The sequence below is a fragment of the Carassius carassius genome, chromosome 10, assembly GCF_963082965.1.
Source record: "Carassius carassius chromosome 10, fCarCar2.1, whole genome shotgun sequence".
NCBI lineage: Eukaryota > Metazoa > Chordata > Actinopteri > Cypriniformes > Cyprinidae > Carassius > Carassius carassius.
Genome location: NC_081764.1, coordinates 29,199,345 through 29,215,770, shown reverse-complemented (window position 1 = coordinate 29,215,770; position 16,426 = coordinate 29,199,345). Strand labels below are relative to the sequence as shown.

At 37.5% G+C, this 16,426-nt stretch overlaps 1 protein-coding gene across 3 annotated transcripts; it reads right to left on the bottom strand.

The window, feature by feature from the left end:
- Positions 1–1,795: 1,795 nt before the first annotated feature.
- On the bottom strand, positions 1,796–15,590 carry LOC132152114 (mitogen-activated protein kinase kinase kinase 2-like). Of its 3 annotated transcripts, none has more exons than XM_059560823.1 (17): positions 15,530–15,590; positions 10,351–10,423; positions 10,098–10,213; positions 9,610–9,650; positions 8,601–8,700; positions 8,388–8,501; positions 8,190–8,286; positions 7,800–7,930; positions 7,620–7,699; positions 7,253–7,320; positions 7,062–7,154; positions 6,761–6,979; positions 6,302–6,450; positions 6,085–6,216; positions 3,357–3,486; positions 2,990–3,167; positions 1,796–2,762 (listed from the first exon to the last, which is right to left on the bottom strand). In XM_059560823.1, exons 2-17 carry the CDS (start codon positions 10,352–10,354, stop codon positions 2,543–2,545), a joined length of 1,872 nt encoding a protein of 623 aa, XP_059416806.1. In that variant the 5' UTR covers positions 10,355–10,423; positions 15,530–15,590; the 3' UTR covers positions 1,796–2,542. The 3 variants fall into 3 exon arrangements, with proteins under 3 accessions (XP_059416806.1, XP_059416805.1, XP_059416807.1); XM_059560822.1 differs by lacking the exon at positions 15,530–15,590 and adding an exon at positions 11,335–11,781; XM_059560824.1 differs by lacking the exon at positions 15,530–15,590 and adding an exon at positions 11,335–11,781 and having other exon boundaries at positions 3,387–3,486.
- Positions 15,591–16,426: the final 836 nt, after the last annotated feature.

Here is a 16,426-nt window from a genome sequence, read left to right as displayed (position 1 = left end):
GATACAGCGTTCACACAGGACGTGTTCTTACACTGAAACGCTAGATAGATCACCTTTGAAAAGAATGGTTATAGATGTGTTCATTGTTTTAATCGAACAATGAGAGGCGAGCACATGGGTCAATGGCAAATAATAGCATTCATGATTCTTCAAAATGCATTCATGTTGGTTTCATGAGTTAGTTTAATTTCTTTAAAAAAAAAAAATGGTGTAACCAATAACATTCCTTTAATACATGAGTAGTGTACATTTTAATCATTATTATATTATATATATTAATTATATCTATTTAATTGTAAAAAAAAATCAATTTTCAAGTAAACAAAAGATTTTATTACATTTATTATTTTTTTATGACATTTTTACTCATTTACATTAAGTTTTTTGGAATGCTAACACTAAATTAACCTGTCATAAAAATAGATGGTCATAAATATTTTATGAGATGAGTGTCTAAACGGGACCTGCATATATTATAATTTCCTGATTTAAGTTTTCTTTTCTTCCATATTTCAGAATGTTGCATTTAGCACAGCTTTGATTTAGCAAACAACTGTGAAGAAATTGTCAAAATATTTATTTTACCTAAGTTTTTCTTTAAAAAAAAAAAAATATTTGAAGGCAGCTTAGTAAATTAATTTGAATTCAGATATGTTATTGACCCACGTGTAAAATAAATCAACTATTTACAGATTGCGCAAACAGAACATAAGAATGTGTCCTGTGTGAACGGACATTAAATATGAAGCTCATTCTTATTCTCAGGTCACTACAAGCAAGCAATATGAAATCACTGCTTAAATTTGAAGTGCGTTTACATTCTATGATTATTAAATTAACATAATTATAATTAAACATAAACATAAATTCAATAGTACTGTACTCTCATATGTATGAAAAAGGAAAAATAAATAGCTTTCTAATTAAGAATGGCAGATTGTGACACAAAGAATAAAAGAAAACAAACCTACTGGAATAATAAAGGAGAAAGGGTAACCCCAAAAGGTATGCAAGCACGCCATCTGAAACCAGGCACTGCAGAACAACGTGGAGGAAAGATCTCTGAATGAGCCTTGAACAGCGATTATTAAGGAGTGCTCACTAGCAGGGAGTGTGTAACCAAGTGCTGACAGAGTATGAACGGGTGAAATGTCCTGTCCCAAGGCATCGTGGGATAGCGAGGTTCATTTATAGGCCAACCGTTAACTGAAGTACTATCAAGTGCTGAGTATTGTTACAATTTGTGAAATTCCACATATTCTGAAACCTACGGATGTACATTAGATTGAGAACATCTGATGAGAACATCTGGAACATCAGACGTCTGGTATGGAAAATATCAGCAGAGAGGATCCAGGTTGTGAAGTCTTCACTAGAAGTGCACTTACAGTGTCAACTTTCATACGGAGAGCAAGCCATTCTATATTCAAATGTTCTTGAGATTTATACAGGAATCAGATAAATTTTTACTGTAAAATGTCCAGGCACTAAACCCTGGCTGTGTGGTATGTGTTTTTTTTCTTGCTTTGGTGAAGGTGTATTCAACCTGCCTACCTGATCAGATTGAAGTGTACGGCACTGTGTTAAGAGAATGCACAGGTGAACCTGACCCAAGATCAGTTTGCCAGCAAAGGGACCAAAGGGGGAAAAGGCAGAGGCTGCTTATGCTGACCTAGAAACAGTACGAAAAGCCAAACTGTCCTAAATAATTCCAGTATAGACCAAAGTTAGAACGACTTGTGAGTAGCTGTGCATTAAACTTATAAAATTCTAGAAAAAAAAGAGGAAGGAGAAGTTGTAAAAAAAGGCACACAGTAAAAACAAACTAAGCAGAAACGGGTACAAGATCCTGACCAATTCTAGAGCTAGACAGAGCGAATACACTCCAGTGTGTGGTTGTGATCAGAAGGTGAGAGAGTTCAGCAAACATAAATGTTTGTACAGCATAGTGAGTAGATCTACAGTAAGATTTTTGATCAGAGTTCACGTACGTGTGTGTGTGTGTGTGTGTGTGTATGTTCTAAGAGGACTGTGCAAGAAAATGAGAACTTTTAGAAGCCATGACAGCCGGGCTGGAGAGTCCCTTGCATCCTGTCATCTATTCTGTTTGGTTTCCTTTTATCCTTTAGCAGCGTATTGGTGTACCTGCCTTGCTCTGGGGATGACATTCCATGATCTTTCTGCATTAACCCAGTGCATCCAGAACCCAATCAGATATCCCAGATCAAAGCATTAAAAAATGAATAAAAGAAACCCCTTAAAAGACAAAATCCTCTAGTTTTTTGGGGGGGTACCGATATCCGTTAGTCTTTAGGGGTACTTACCCGAGTGAAATTAAGGTGCAATGTTTTTATACGGAATCAAGCTGCTCCAAATTACCCTCCTGCCCCAGCAGAGGAGTGAGATTAGGCCATTGCCCTCTTCACTATGCACTACAGTCCAGGTAGGGGCTCGTAGGCCTGCTGGGAGGGGTCTCAAAAGGGAGTGGTCCTACAGACACTTATGGAAGACTCTGAGTGGTCAGAGATGGAAGGGGGAGTGGCTAGTGGACAAAAGTGTGCCGTAATAGGTCCTCAGCAGCAGGACGCTGTTTTGTCTCCACAAAAATCCTTTTAAGGAAATCGTGGCAGTGGTCCGACACGTGAGGCGGCAGAGTGGGGTTGGTGGGCTGTGTTGCGATTTTAAAAATGGCTGCCATTGCTTCGTACTCCGCCCAGGGCGGCCGCTGAGTCAGCATCTCCACAACAGTACAGCCAATGCTCCTGGAATCAGAGTGGTATTACCATCATTCTTAATGTGAGACATTTGGTTTAAGTATATTAAATGATTGGAGCAGTTCAGTATTTGTCACCAGAGAGAAGTCTGTCTTTTTGCCATCGAATTAAGTCATTTCAATTAAAAATTAGTAGGTAAAAACAAATTGTAAAAAATTAAACATGCATGGATGAGTAGTTCGCAATTTTATTTCATGCAGACTTTAAAGGCTTACCAGATATCAGCTTTCCTGCCGTAGCCCTCTCCGCTGATGACCTCTGGGCTCATCCAGTAAGGTGTACCTGTCACTGACTTGATGCCTGTTCCAGACAAGCAGATGGTCTGGAGCCGCCGACTCGCTCCAAAGTCACCCAGCTTCACATTACCTGCAGAGTCCCGAAGGATATTGGCACCTATATGGATGAAAGAACAGGACATGTAGATGCAGAAGCATTCGAAGTTAGAGACATTTAAAGGACAGTTATAAAAGAAGTTTGAGTGCTACATGTATTGCATCTAAACCGTGTATACATAAATATATATATATAAAAAAAAACTATTGAGTTCATAATAACTGACAACATCACATGCAGTTGGTTCACCTTTGATATCTCTGTGGACAATCATGTTACTGTGAAGGTAGCACACGCCTTCTAGTATCTGCCGTGTATATTTACGTGTGACATTCTCCGTCAGAGCACCGTAAGACTTCAGCTGGTCTTTAATGGAACCCTATGGAACATCAAATTTTCATTTCAAAAGAAAAGACAGTATCAAGACAAGACATGATTTCAACTAGTTTCTCTCACAAAAAAATAAAAAAAAAATATTGACAGGGATAAATAAGATATTTATTGCACAAATCAAATTAATGTCTCTATTACTAAAATATATATATATATATATATACACACACACAAACACATACACACACACACATACAGTACAGACACTGTTGGAAACATTACTATTTTTTATGTTTTTGAAAGAAGTTTCTTCTGCTCATCAAGCCTGCATTTATTTGATCAAAAATACAGAAAAAAAAAACAGTAATATTGTGAAATATTATTACAACTTAAAATAATAGTTTTCTATTTGAATATACTTTAAGAAAATAATTTATTCCTGTGATGCAAAGCTGAATTTTCAGTATCATTACTCCAGCCTTCAGTGTCACATGTAACATCCAGTCTATCACATGATCATTTAGAAATCATTCTAATATTCTGATTTATTATGAGTGTTGGAAACAGTTCTGCTGTCTAATATATTTGATGAAGAAAAGGTTAAAAAGAACTGCATTTATTCAAAATAAAAAAAAAATCTAATAATATATAATCTAATAATATATTTACTTTACTATCACTTTTTATCAATTTAACACATCCTTGCTGAATAGAAGTATTGATTTTATATAAAAAAAAAAAAAAAAAAAAAAAAAACAATTACTGACCCTAAATTACTGACCAGTAGTAGGGCTGCACGATATTGGGAAAAAATGACATTGCGATATTTTATTTTTCTGCGATATATATTGCGATATTTTTTCTTACAAACAAAAATGGGGTGAGCACACTTACATTCTCATTTTAAATGATTTAAACATCGACACCACCATATGCGCGAGGGAGAGAGAGCAAGACAGCGCTCGTGTTGTTTGAAAACGGCTCGCTCTCTCTCTGTCTCTCTCTCTCTCTCTCTCTCAATTCAATTCATATTGCTTTATTGGCATGACATACAAAGGTACATATTGCCAAAGCATTGTACATAGCAGAATAGAAACAAACAAAACAAAAATACATATATATTCATAAGAAAAAGAAATTACATGCAAAATAAATCCATATACATTTCTATAAACATTGATGGTACTTCTAATGTACTCTCTGTCTGTCTCTCTCGCGCGCTTTCTCTCTCTCTGTCTCTCTCGCACGCTCTCTCTCTCTTTGTCTCTCTCGCGCTCTCTCTCTCTCGCTCTCTCTGTCTCTCTCGCGCTCTCTCTCTCTCTGTCTGTCTCTCTCGCTCTCTCTCTCGCGCGCGTGCTCTGTCTCTCTCGCGCGCGCGCTCTGTCTCTCTCGCGCTCCCTCTCTCTCTGCCCTGTTAAACTTGCATGTGGTTTTCAGTCCTGTCAATTATAAACTTTCACTCTATGATGGTTAAGCTGTGCAATTAATCCGCGAATCACATTCGTCAAGGGCAGGGGAGTAGCTGGCCCGTACAGTTAATGAATAACAGTTTAACTATGACAGCCTACATCGCACATCCAACGATGTGACTATCGTGGATTCGTACATCGCGATATCGATGCTTAAACGACACATCGTGCAGCCCTAACCAGTAGTGTATATTGTTATTACAAAATATTTATATTTTAAAAACATAGCTTCTTTTTTTATTTTTTTTTTACTTTTTATTCATCAAGGTATCCTAAAAAAGTATCACATGTTCTGAAAAAATATTAAATAGCAGAACTGTTTCCAACTTTGATAATGAATCATCATATTAGAATGATTTCTAAAGGATCATGTGATAACGATCCAAAAAATTCATCTTTGCATCACAGAAATAAATGATAATTTAAAGTATAACAAATTTAAAAACAACTATTTTAAGTAAAATTTAAATTTTACATTTTTTTCTGTATTTTTGATCAAATAAATGCAGGCTTGATGAGCAGAAGAAACTTCTTTCAAAAACATTAAAAATAGTAATGTTTCCAAACTTTTGGTCTGTACTGTATATATATATATATATATATATATATATATATATATATATATATATATATATATATATATATATATATATATATATATATATATATATATATTACACGTTTTCGTGAATAATCACCAAGTGCCGCATTTTTGACCGTTTAGGCAAGCACCTTAAGCTAAAGGTTGCCTTTACATGTCCTTGTTCTGTTCTGTCTCTGAGCACATGCACAGAAATACTCATGAGGAACAATGCTACTTCTCTTTTGTGCTTTTAAAAACATGAATAAATCTATTCAACTTCAATAAATCAAGCACGTCCCATTTTGCAAAAGTCACGTTACATTATAATACTGATTTGCACGTGAAATCAGGCTTTTACTGACGATGCAAGCGCACCACTGGAAAAGGAATGGAACGGGGCGTGATAATTGCTTTACTCCAATTATATTTTCATATTTTCTTATATTATATTTCTCATATTATATTTTCTTCATTGGAGGCCAAAATCAAAACTCATTTCGATTAATTGCACGGCTCTCCAACGCTGCAAAACCTTTAGAAAACAAAGTTAGCATACAAGAACATGTGTTCAAGTGAATTAGCACATACTTACCCCAGGCATGTACTCCATAAAGATAGAAAGAGTTCTTTCATGCGTGTCCCGCAAGCAGCCGTAGTACTGAACAATGCGCTCATGGAAAAGATTTTTCAGCAGTTGAATCTCACACTCCAGAGCACTCACCTCCTGAACACACATCCAAACCACAATAAGTGCAAAGGTTCACACAGACACCACATTAACTTTACAAAGCCTGAAAAACAATGTTCACCTTGCTGGTTTCTGGGCTATCCGGATCAAACTGCACCTGTTTAACAGCCAGTTCTCTTCCAGTGTCTGCATCATAGCATAGAAACACTCGCCCAAATGCTCCTTGCCCCAAAAGCTTCCCTAGACGCCAGTTTGTAGGAGCCCGAGGGGCTATACACAAAGAAAAGAGATGATTTCACAGAGAATAACAGCAGTTTCCCCTCTGCTTTTTGACCAATTCATTTAAATGAATTTTTTGCTAGATTTCTATTTATAATATTTATATTTTAATGTGCTTTAACATGTAATTTATTCCTGTGATGGCAAAGCTGAATTTTCAGTAGACTTCCAGTCTTCAATGTCACATGATTCTTCAGAAATCAGTCTTATATGCTGATATGGTGCTCAATTAACATTTCTAATTATCCCAGTAAAAAAAAAAAAAAAAAAACAATTCTCCTCTAAGCCTAAATCCACTCACAGCGGCTTGGAGGGCTGGTGTCCATGACTGAGAGAGTGGGGTTAGAGCTGGGCTCTATGTCGCTGCCGCGGCGTCTGCGCCCCAGTTCCTCTAGTTCAGGAGTGAAGATGCTGCTTCCACTGCTAGTGCTGGGGCTCCTCTGCTCAGTTGGGCTGAAACTTACTGGAGAACGAAAATCATGAGCTTGTGTCCGCCGCGCCCTCGGAAAGGTCTTTCGTCCTGAGTGGAGAAAGATGATCCAATTTAGGAACAGCGTGATTTTGCTTTTTGGAAAAATGGCCACGGTCCAACATAACCTCACCATCGCTGTAGTCGTGCAGACCAAACGAGATGGGATAACGCCTAGGATAGGTTCCTCCCTTCCCTGTTTTTTCAAACACTGGTATATCATACTCTGTGAAACATAGGAGAAATAATTAAGATAGACGTAGAAATGCAAACTAATGTATTCATGTGCCATTAAAGCTGAAAGAAAGATCAGCAACAGCTTACCAGGGAACTCTTGATGGTTATCAGGGTAGCTCAGGGCTCGAGGCATACGGGATTTGGGATAGGTATCACTGTAAAAAAAAAAAAAAAAAAAAAAAAATTTTTTTCTATTTTCAAACATTTTAAAATGGAATTTATTGTGATGCAAAGCTCAATTTTCAGTCTTCAGTATCACATGATCCCTAGAAATCATTCTAATGCTGATTTGTTGCTCAAGAAACATTCATTCTTATTATTAATGTTGATTCTTAACTGCTAGGCTGCGTAATACCTTTCCTGGCATACTAAAGGAATTCTGTGAATATAAGTTCAGTCTGTCTTCTATAATAGTTTGATTGTGGCTGCATGTGTGTGTCAGTTAGATGTTCACCTGTCAAGTGGACTGTCCAATGAAGGACAGCTGCCTGAAGCTGAATTCTCAGGACTGCTCATAGACAAAGGATCCAGCATCTATAGAGATAGAGACAGGAACAGATAAATGGCCATAAGGACACAATGCTACAGATTAGTACACACACATCAGCTCAACCAGATGTGTTAGACTACATACCTGGTCCATGCTCTCTGGTATGAATTCGCCCTCACTGTTGATGCTTGTGAAAGAGCCGTTTCTGGCCACCTGCTGCAGAGCATCAGGAATATATCCTGGAGGAGGAGAGCTACGATCGGTTGACTGAGATCCTGGAGAAGCAGCAAGAGAGCAATAAACATTACGCACTTTTAGAATCTTTCAGGTAGATCAAGATGTGGGATTGAAAAGTAAAAGTGATTTGTCACATCAGGAGGAGAAAAATGGAGCGTCATTTCAGATAAGAGTAAGTCACTATATTTAACTAAAACACTATGAAGATATGTTTTTCTTTCAAAGAATGTGCATTCATTTTAATTTAATGTTGATTTATGACAAGGATGCAATTCAAAAACACTGAATGCAACCCACCAATGAGTGCCAGCATGTTCTTTTTATCTGCAACACTAAAGTCTGTGTTGTCCAAGTTCTCATGAGCTGGCAACAGGTCCTTACTGGAGACAGAGTTCTGAAAGCACAAGAACATTTGAAACATTTAGCTTTTAGATTAGGTCACAGGTCTCAGACTAGCACTTTTTCCTCTGAACGGGGTTTATAATGCCCACTGACTTGAGTACAGGAGGGGAGCACCAGCAGGATTTTTAGGCTCTTCATATGCACCGAGCGATCCAGCAGCTCCACAGCTTTATCCAAATCATCCTGAGTACTCAACGGAATCACAAGCTACAGGACAGAGAAAAAGAAAATAAGGAAAACAGGCATATATCAAAAAACATTCAAATAAATATATCATAAATATGATAAAGATGTAGCACTCTTTACCTCATTATTGGTGTAATGCAGGTCCATGCTCTGCCCAAACGCTACTTTAGCTTTGGTGCTCAGATCTTCCAGACTGACAGGTCGAGGGAACTGCAGGATCCTTAAGGGACACATAATAAATCATAAACCACACCATCATCTGCTGCTTTGACAGAAGCAAGCAAATGGTTCCTCCAAATACATTCTCTAATAATTACATAATTAGGTTTGTATTAAAGCTATAGTGAGTGCAAGTGTTGGGGAAAGCTACTTTTAAAAGTAATGCACTATGATATTGCACTACTCCATAAAAAAAGTAACTAATTGCATTACTTAGTTACTTTTTATGGCAAGTAATGCATTACATTAATATTGTGTTACTTTTTGTCACCTGGGTGGGCTTGCTCATTTATTTTGTTAATAACAAAAACCCCCAAAGTTATATTTTGGCAACTGTAAAGGCATTTTTAACAAGTAGTGAAATTAATAAGTTTGGGGCTGAAGGAAGTACCTCTGCACCTCACTCCCAATTTCTCTTAACCTCTTGACAGGAGAGGTGTCAGTGAATAAATGGGAAAATAAAGGAACTTGTATTACTTATTTGAAAAAGTAGTTTCAATATTTAATTGTACATTTAAAAAAATCATGTGTGCTTTACTAGTTAATAATGAATAAATAATTAAAAAATCATTCATTCATATTATGAAATGGGGTCTATTCTAGCAGTTTTTGTTCTTAGTCTTTGCATACACACCCAGATGCACACAAACACGACTTCCCCAAAACTACATCACTAATTAACTAACGCTTACTAAATAAGGAGCCTTTTATTTAATTTGGCTTAGAACAAAATATTTTATGTAGAGTGATCCTAAAGGAATAATATTCCAGGTTCGGACCAGCTGACATGACATCCATCACACAGCGTTTACAGGGCTCTTTCGGACAGGTTTAATTAAGAGAAACCTCTAGAGGGAAGTGCTAAAAATAGGAAATGATGTAGAGCAGAAGCAGGAATTGTGGTCACTACCTCTTCTCTCCTCTGTACTCAAACTTCACCCTTACATCATTCTGTGGACAAGAAAGCACAGTTTCACCCATCTATCAATGCACACAATTTCTTATTCACAACAGTATGAGACAGCACTGGGCCACACAGACAATATTCAATATAAATTTATATTCACAATTATATTTGTGTGAACTAGAAAATAGGCAACAATGTGAATATCGCAATGATTTTAGTACACTTTTTAATTTGGCTGTGACTGTGTTGATATATTATATTCATCCATCCTTGTCTCACAGCTCTGTTAACACAGAGTGCCTCTTTTTGAAAATTTTGGAGGGGGGTGGGGAGCATTAAAGGGGTAGGTCACCCAAAAATTAAAATTACCCCATGATTTTCTCACCCCCAAGCCTTCCTGGGTTTATATGACTTTCTTTAAAAGAAAAAACAAAAAAAATAAATAAAAAGTAGCTGGTGCTGATGCGAATGACAAAAGAGTCCATGCAGACCTGGTTCTTGGGAGAGGAGGCCTTGGGTTTGCCCAGGTCAGACAGACCAGATGGTCGACTGGATCGATGCAGCACCACCAGGTCTTCCATGATGGAATTCAGGGCCTCCTGCTCATCTGCAAGGTATTTTTATTACAAATGTTCATTATAATTATGGATTCTCAATGTAAACAAAGATTGCATCCTTTGTACTTCTAATAGATGAAAATTATTTCAGTATCTTGACAATTTGACAGAAAAACTGAGCACATACCCATTTTCACAGATCACTGGTTCACCCAGGAGTAAAGGAAAGAGGATTCTCCCATGAAATGGGATCCTTTCTCCTGCACAAGACAACAACATATTTATTATATAAATAATAGATTTATTCATTAATAAGATTAACGTGAAATATTTGCGTGATGTGACAATAAATCATTCAAAATCTATAAAGACTACAGTGAAATCACTGCCGCTAAATTGTTCTCGGTTACCACATAACAGTAAAAAGTGAGAAACATTTTTGGGTGAACTGTTCCTTTAAAAGACCCAAATACTGTACTTCAGCTGGCAAAATCGGTCAAAATCATGAATGACGCTAGACGACAGCAGCAGCTAGTTTGACTGATATACACACACAAGTATTTGATTAAAATATCTAAAGCACAAGAAAATGTCAAATTACAGATAAATGGCTTGCTTATCATCTAAGTCCTAAGATAGGGTTCTAACGTTACCTGTTTTTAATACAGTCTATGGTTTTAACGTTACCTCATTCATAACCATGTATGACAGTTTGAGTAAAATATAGTAACAACTTACAAAATTAAACATAATATGATGAACAGTAAAATAATATTTCAGTTAATATATAGATAACCTTTAACGGCAGACAAAGCTAATAACCAAGCTACGTTAACTGGTTAGCTCGCGAGCACCTGTCAAAACTATGGCAGGTCAAAGTTACCCAAATGTGATTACATACTGATATTTTACTAAGTTCACAATGCCATTTAGTATTCAATTTAGTCGTGTCTGCAGCAAGACACAATGCTGAATATAACTAAGTTACAGCCCGTAATCATATTTATAAAAACATTTAGCCGCTTAGCTCTCTAGGCCAAAATTAGCATTGAGCCAAGATGCTAACGAGTTTAAACGGCTAACAGAGTGATTTTGATGGGCTTAGGTAACTAAAATGTCTTTATCATTCAGTCTCCTAATAAAACAAATAAAACAAAAAGCATTTGATCACCTGGGTGAGCTCGGTCCGTTCACTTCCTCATCCACAAATATGAGGCCTCGAGACGAATCTGACACTCTGACAGACTCAATTAAACGACATCAACTTTAGTCCGAGGCCTGACTACGCGGCCGAATCATCTCCTGCTGACTCCAACGCACTTTACAAGTTGGTGAAAGCTGCTGCAGCGATCCCAGGCGAGTTTTCGGAAGAAAACCCCTAATCATCAACCGCTAACCGGGGTTTGTTTACATTGGATTCAACGCGCCCGACCTAACGAATATCAACTACTGTCAATTAAGACTGAGGGTAGAATATTGAGATTCACGATCTAAAACGATAGCTATGCAGAAGCATGAGAAGGTATGGTCAGAAAATGAACTCAAAAGAGTGTACGACAAATTTAGCAAAATATGTTAGATATTAAGTACACTTAAAAACACGCGCAGACACACACACACACACACACACACACTACTTTAGGACAGCACCGCTGTCTTTTGACTCAAACAACTCACGTGACTCCCCAGCGCCATCTGTCGACTGACACCTAACGAATGCCTCGGATCATAGATGTTTATACGTAGATACCTCATTTGGCCTCTATACATAATACATAAGCCGTAAATGTCGAAGACTATGGGATTAGAATCCCGCCAAATGTATTGCAGTCACAGATCGAAAAATAATAAGCATAAATAAAATATTTAAAAACACGTGTAAAATAATAACGCACAAAACCGAAAAACAAATGCAATTTTATTTAAATAACAAACAGCGCAGTCATGGATTACACAAAACTGAAACATGAATTCAAAATTTTCCAAATCGCAAACAAAATCAGGTTTCCTGCTCATATGTTATTTCTTTGTGTGCTTGTGGTCTTTTCCCCTTTGCCCTTGTTTCCACGTTCTGCGCTTGCGTTTCTAAAAGTTGCAGTTTGAGTTTCATGTAAATCAGGGGGGCAGGGTTTCATATTTTTTTGAAGCACCCCTGGGTGACCCCCACCTGCTGTTAGCATTCCATTGACTCCCATTCATTTTGGCGTCACTTTGACAGCGAATAACTTTACATCGGAGGCGTTTAAAAACTCCATTTGTCCATTAATTATTTCTAACGAAACACGGAAATGTATAAAAGGCTCCATTACCTTGTATCTTACGTTATGGTCCCGTAGAAGCAGTTTTTGTAAAAAATAGGTTAACGATTGCGTCATAACCTGCGACTCTCTGTCGCGCAGTAGAGAAATTACCGTATGGACAGGAGGAGAAGCTCGCAGGCAATCTTTTACTGTCTATGAAAGTCAAGGGAGATAATTAATCAGAATACTTACCAAAATTTGCTCCTGTTCACGCTCGCCTTCTCTGAAAGATTCGGTGGGTGATTCAGATTTCACTTGGCAAAGCGATTAGAAGACTTTCAGGTTGCTCACGTGACATCTACGTCATCAAGCTCAGTTTGAGTCTGCGCAGTACACCCGACCCCCAGGAAGTGCATGCTTCTAATCGACTTCATTTTTCTTCGTTGAATCCAATGGGGTCGCTGTGTCCATTTCTTTTACTGTCTATGATGTAAATCAGGGTAGGCTTCAGCGTCACCATTGGCCCGCAAGTTCTAGATTGACAGCTGCGCCTCTAGCCAATCAGTACAAGGGGGAGTTGACGTCACTCCAATGCGACTCGTGGCTGCTGTGGCAGGTGTGTGAAGATGGATAACCAGCGTCAGCAGACAAATCCCGTATGATCTCAGGTAATTAGCCATAAATATTTTGTTAGTGGGTGACAGAAACATTCCCTTTGTGTATTATGATATTTTCTGCAAGCACTATGTAGTCCGAGTAGGCCGATATCATGTTAACACGTGTCTTGTTAGTTTGGTTTATTTACCAATACTTTATATTTTAGGCAGTTGGGCTGCACGATAAATCACATGCGATATTTAATTTATCTTATCAGTAAAGCCGGTTGTGTAATCAGCAGTAAATCTCCATCACCTGCGCGCTTTCACAAGGAGCAGCATTAGCTTTCGACTTGAAGCAGCTGCACAGAATGATCACTGTAGGACATCAAAGTACTTTGCTGTCATACAGTGTTCAGGGTTGCCAACTCTCACGCATCCCTGCAGTGATCATTCTGTGCAGCTGCTTCAAGTCGAACGCTAATGCTGCTCCTTGTGAAAGCACGCAGGGGATGGAGATTTACCGCTGATTACACAACCAGCTTTACTGACAAGATGCGCATTAAATATCACACAAAGGGAATGTTTCTGTCACCCACTAACAAAATATTTAAGACCAACACTTTGATCCCCAACTTTCTACACAAATATAGCCTACCTTTTAAATAAATAAAGTATAAACTGTAGGCTTATATTTTAATTTTGAACTCAATTGTACTCGCCCTGTGTCTTCATGCTGTCCTCCTGTTTGCTTTGGTGTGGCTGATAAAGGACAGATCATTAACGGCTGGTCTATGTGGTAATAAAGTAGCCTACATCGGGCGGTACATCCAAAAGCCCACCTACCATTCATAGACCTCAAATATAGCTTTTCATCGAAAAGATGTATGTAGAAATAACTTTATATGGCCGCTCAATCTAATGTTGACCTACAGAAATGTGCGCTATTGAAGTGTGTGTGGACACTGAACAGCAGGACAGATGGAGGCATCAGTGCTCTCAGTTGCTCTTAAAATGTGAACTTGAGCGAGAAACTCCATGTATGAAAAATAAATCTATAGAGAGTGCCATTCTCAGAGTGCAATGTCTATGCTCAAATGAAAAAAAAAAAAAAAGAAAACGTGTGTGAAATGCACAATGTGCATTGTTTAAGATTGCTTTCAGTTCAATAAAATAACAAAAAAAATTATTTAACTAAAGTGGGCATGCTGTGATCTGTGCTGTATTTTTTCACTGTAACTGACAGATTCCGGCAAAAAAAAATACAACATGGGAGAGGGAGAGATCGTGAGTCATTCCGGGAAATGGGACGGGATTTTCCCCCAGTTTTTTTCGTGGGATTGGGATAGGATCTTTTTTTGCGGGAGAGGGACGGGAGATATTTGAAAATCCACTCCCGTGTCACCATCACCCTCTACTTCACACACACACACCTGCCAAAACAGCCACGAGTCGCATTGGTGTGACGTCAACTCCCCCTTGGACTGATTGGCTAGAGGCGCAGCTGTCAATCTAGAACTTGCGGGCCAATGGTAACGCTGAAGCCTGCCCTGATTTACATGAAACTCAAACTGCAAATTTTAGAAACACAAGCGCAGAACATGGAAACAAGAGCAAAGGGGAAAAAACCACAAGCACACAAAAAATTACATATGAGCAGGAAACCTGATTTTGTTTGAGATTTGAAAAATTGTGAATTCATGTTTCATTTTTGTGCAATAGAATTTTAAATGCGTTTACATTTTTGATTTACACTTATTATTTTTCGATCCATGGCTGCGCTTTGTTATTTAAAAAAAACTGCATTTGTTTTTCGGTTTTGTGCGTTTTTATTTTACACGTGTTTTTAAATATTTGGTCTTTGCTTGTTATTTTTCGCTCTGTGACTGCAATACATTTGGCGGGATTATAATCCCATGGAAGACCTCTACGTACTTAGAGCTGTCGAATGAGGAATCTACCTATACATATCTATGCTTCGGATGGCCAGAGACTCGCAGTATCGAGTTCTAGCCATTCCGAGAATGTGGTTCGCTTCCTCTCGACCAATCAGAACATGGGCTTCTTGTTAAATAAAGGTGCGTTCACGCCATATCGGAATTCCCGTAATTACTAGATCTCAGCTTGTAATAAGCGTTCACGTCATTGTAGAACTCGTAATTACAACTTGTGAACCGGAAGTTTACTGAGCTAATCACTGATCTATATAGATCAGTGGAGCTATGGCTTGTACCAGGTGACCGCTGTACCATCTGCAGGTTGTAGAACGTCACGTGTTGTCATTTCGAAATTACGGTAATAACGATATGGCGTGAATGCTGCATTATTAACATTTTTCTTTTGGTTATTTGCAGGGGTGACGCTGCCAGTGGACTAAGGGGGCTGAAGCCCCGAAAGTTTTCATTTAACCCCCGATTGGCTTTACTACTATGCCCTAATTTATGCATCATCACTGAGTTTTCATGCGCATTAAATAATTATATTAAAACCCAAGGATTTGCTATCTACACATCCAGTAGAGTCTACTTACGTTGTCATTCACTCCCGACAAGAACCGCCCACTGAGGCTCTACTTCTGACCGACATTTCCATAACCCTGCATTGGGCCGATTAATAGATTAGGCCTATACTTGTCTTTAATAAATAAATAAAGCCACTTAGCCTATGCTAGATTTTAAACACACACACACACAGGTCCTTCTAAAAAAAATAGCATATTGTGATAAAAGTTCATTATTTTCCATAATGTAATGATAAAAATTAAACTTTCATATATTTTAGATTCATTGCACACCAACTGAAATATTTCAGGTCTTTTATTGTTTTAGTACTGATGATTTTGGCATACAGCTCATGAAAACCCAAAATTCCTATTTTTGAGAAGGACCTGTATATATATATATATATATATATATATATATATATATATATATAAAACCACCCTATTTGTAATTAAGATAATTCAGCTAATGGCAAATGAGACATTTAAGATTGAGTCTGTTATTTGTCCTCCTCTTTTCTTCCGCTCGTCAAACCATTCTGCCATCTGGTGGTTAAATCTAATAATTACATAGAGATAAATGCATTTACTTTAAATCTTTTTAATTTAGTATTTTATTATTATTATTTTGCATTTACTTTTTTTGAAGAGTCATGTGTCATCAGTCTATCAAAGTTTAATAATGAAATTTTTAAATTAGTTAGAAGGCCACATTTTTGAGACTTTGAGTCACATACAGCATTTTAGTGTGTAAGAGGCATTTTTTTTTTTCATGTAGTTCAGGTAAGTGTGACAAAGACTTTTTATAGCATAATAAAAATAAAATATAATATAATATAATAAAATATAATAAAAAAATATTTTTTTTGTTGTTGTTCCTAAATAGTATGTTTAAACAGACAACATATGAATAACTCAGCAGGTCTT

Coding starts and splice junctions, on each gene's coding strand:
- LOC132152114 (XM_059560823.1), bottom strand. Junction 8,701..9,609: donor GAGTACAGAGGAGAGAAGAG/GTAGTGACCACA, acceptor GTGTCCCTTAAG/GATCCTGCAGTTCCCTCGAC. Junction 3,168..3,356: donor TGTCCACAGAGATATCAAAG/GTGAACCAACTG, acceptor TCATCCATATAG/GTGCCAATATCCTTCGGGAC.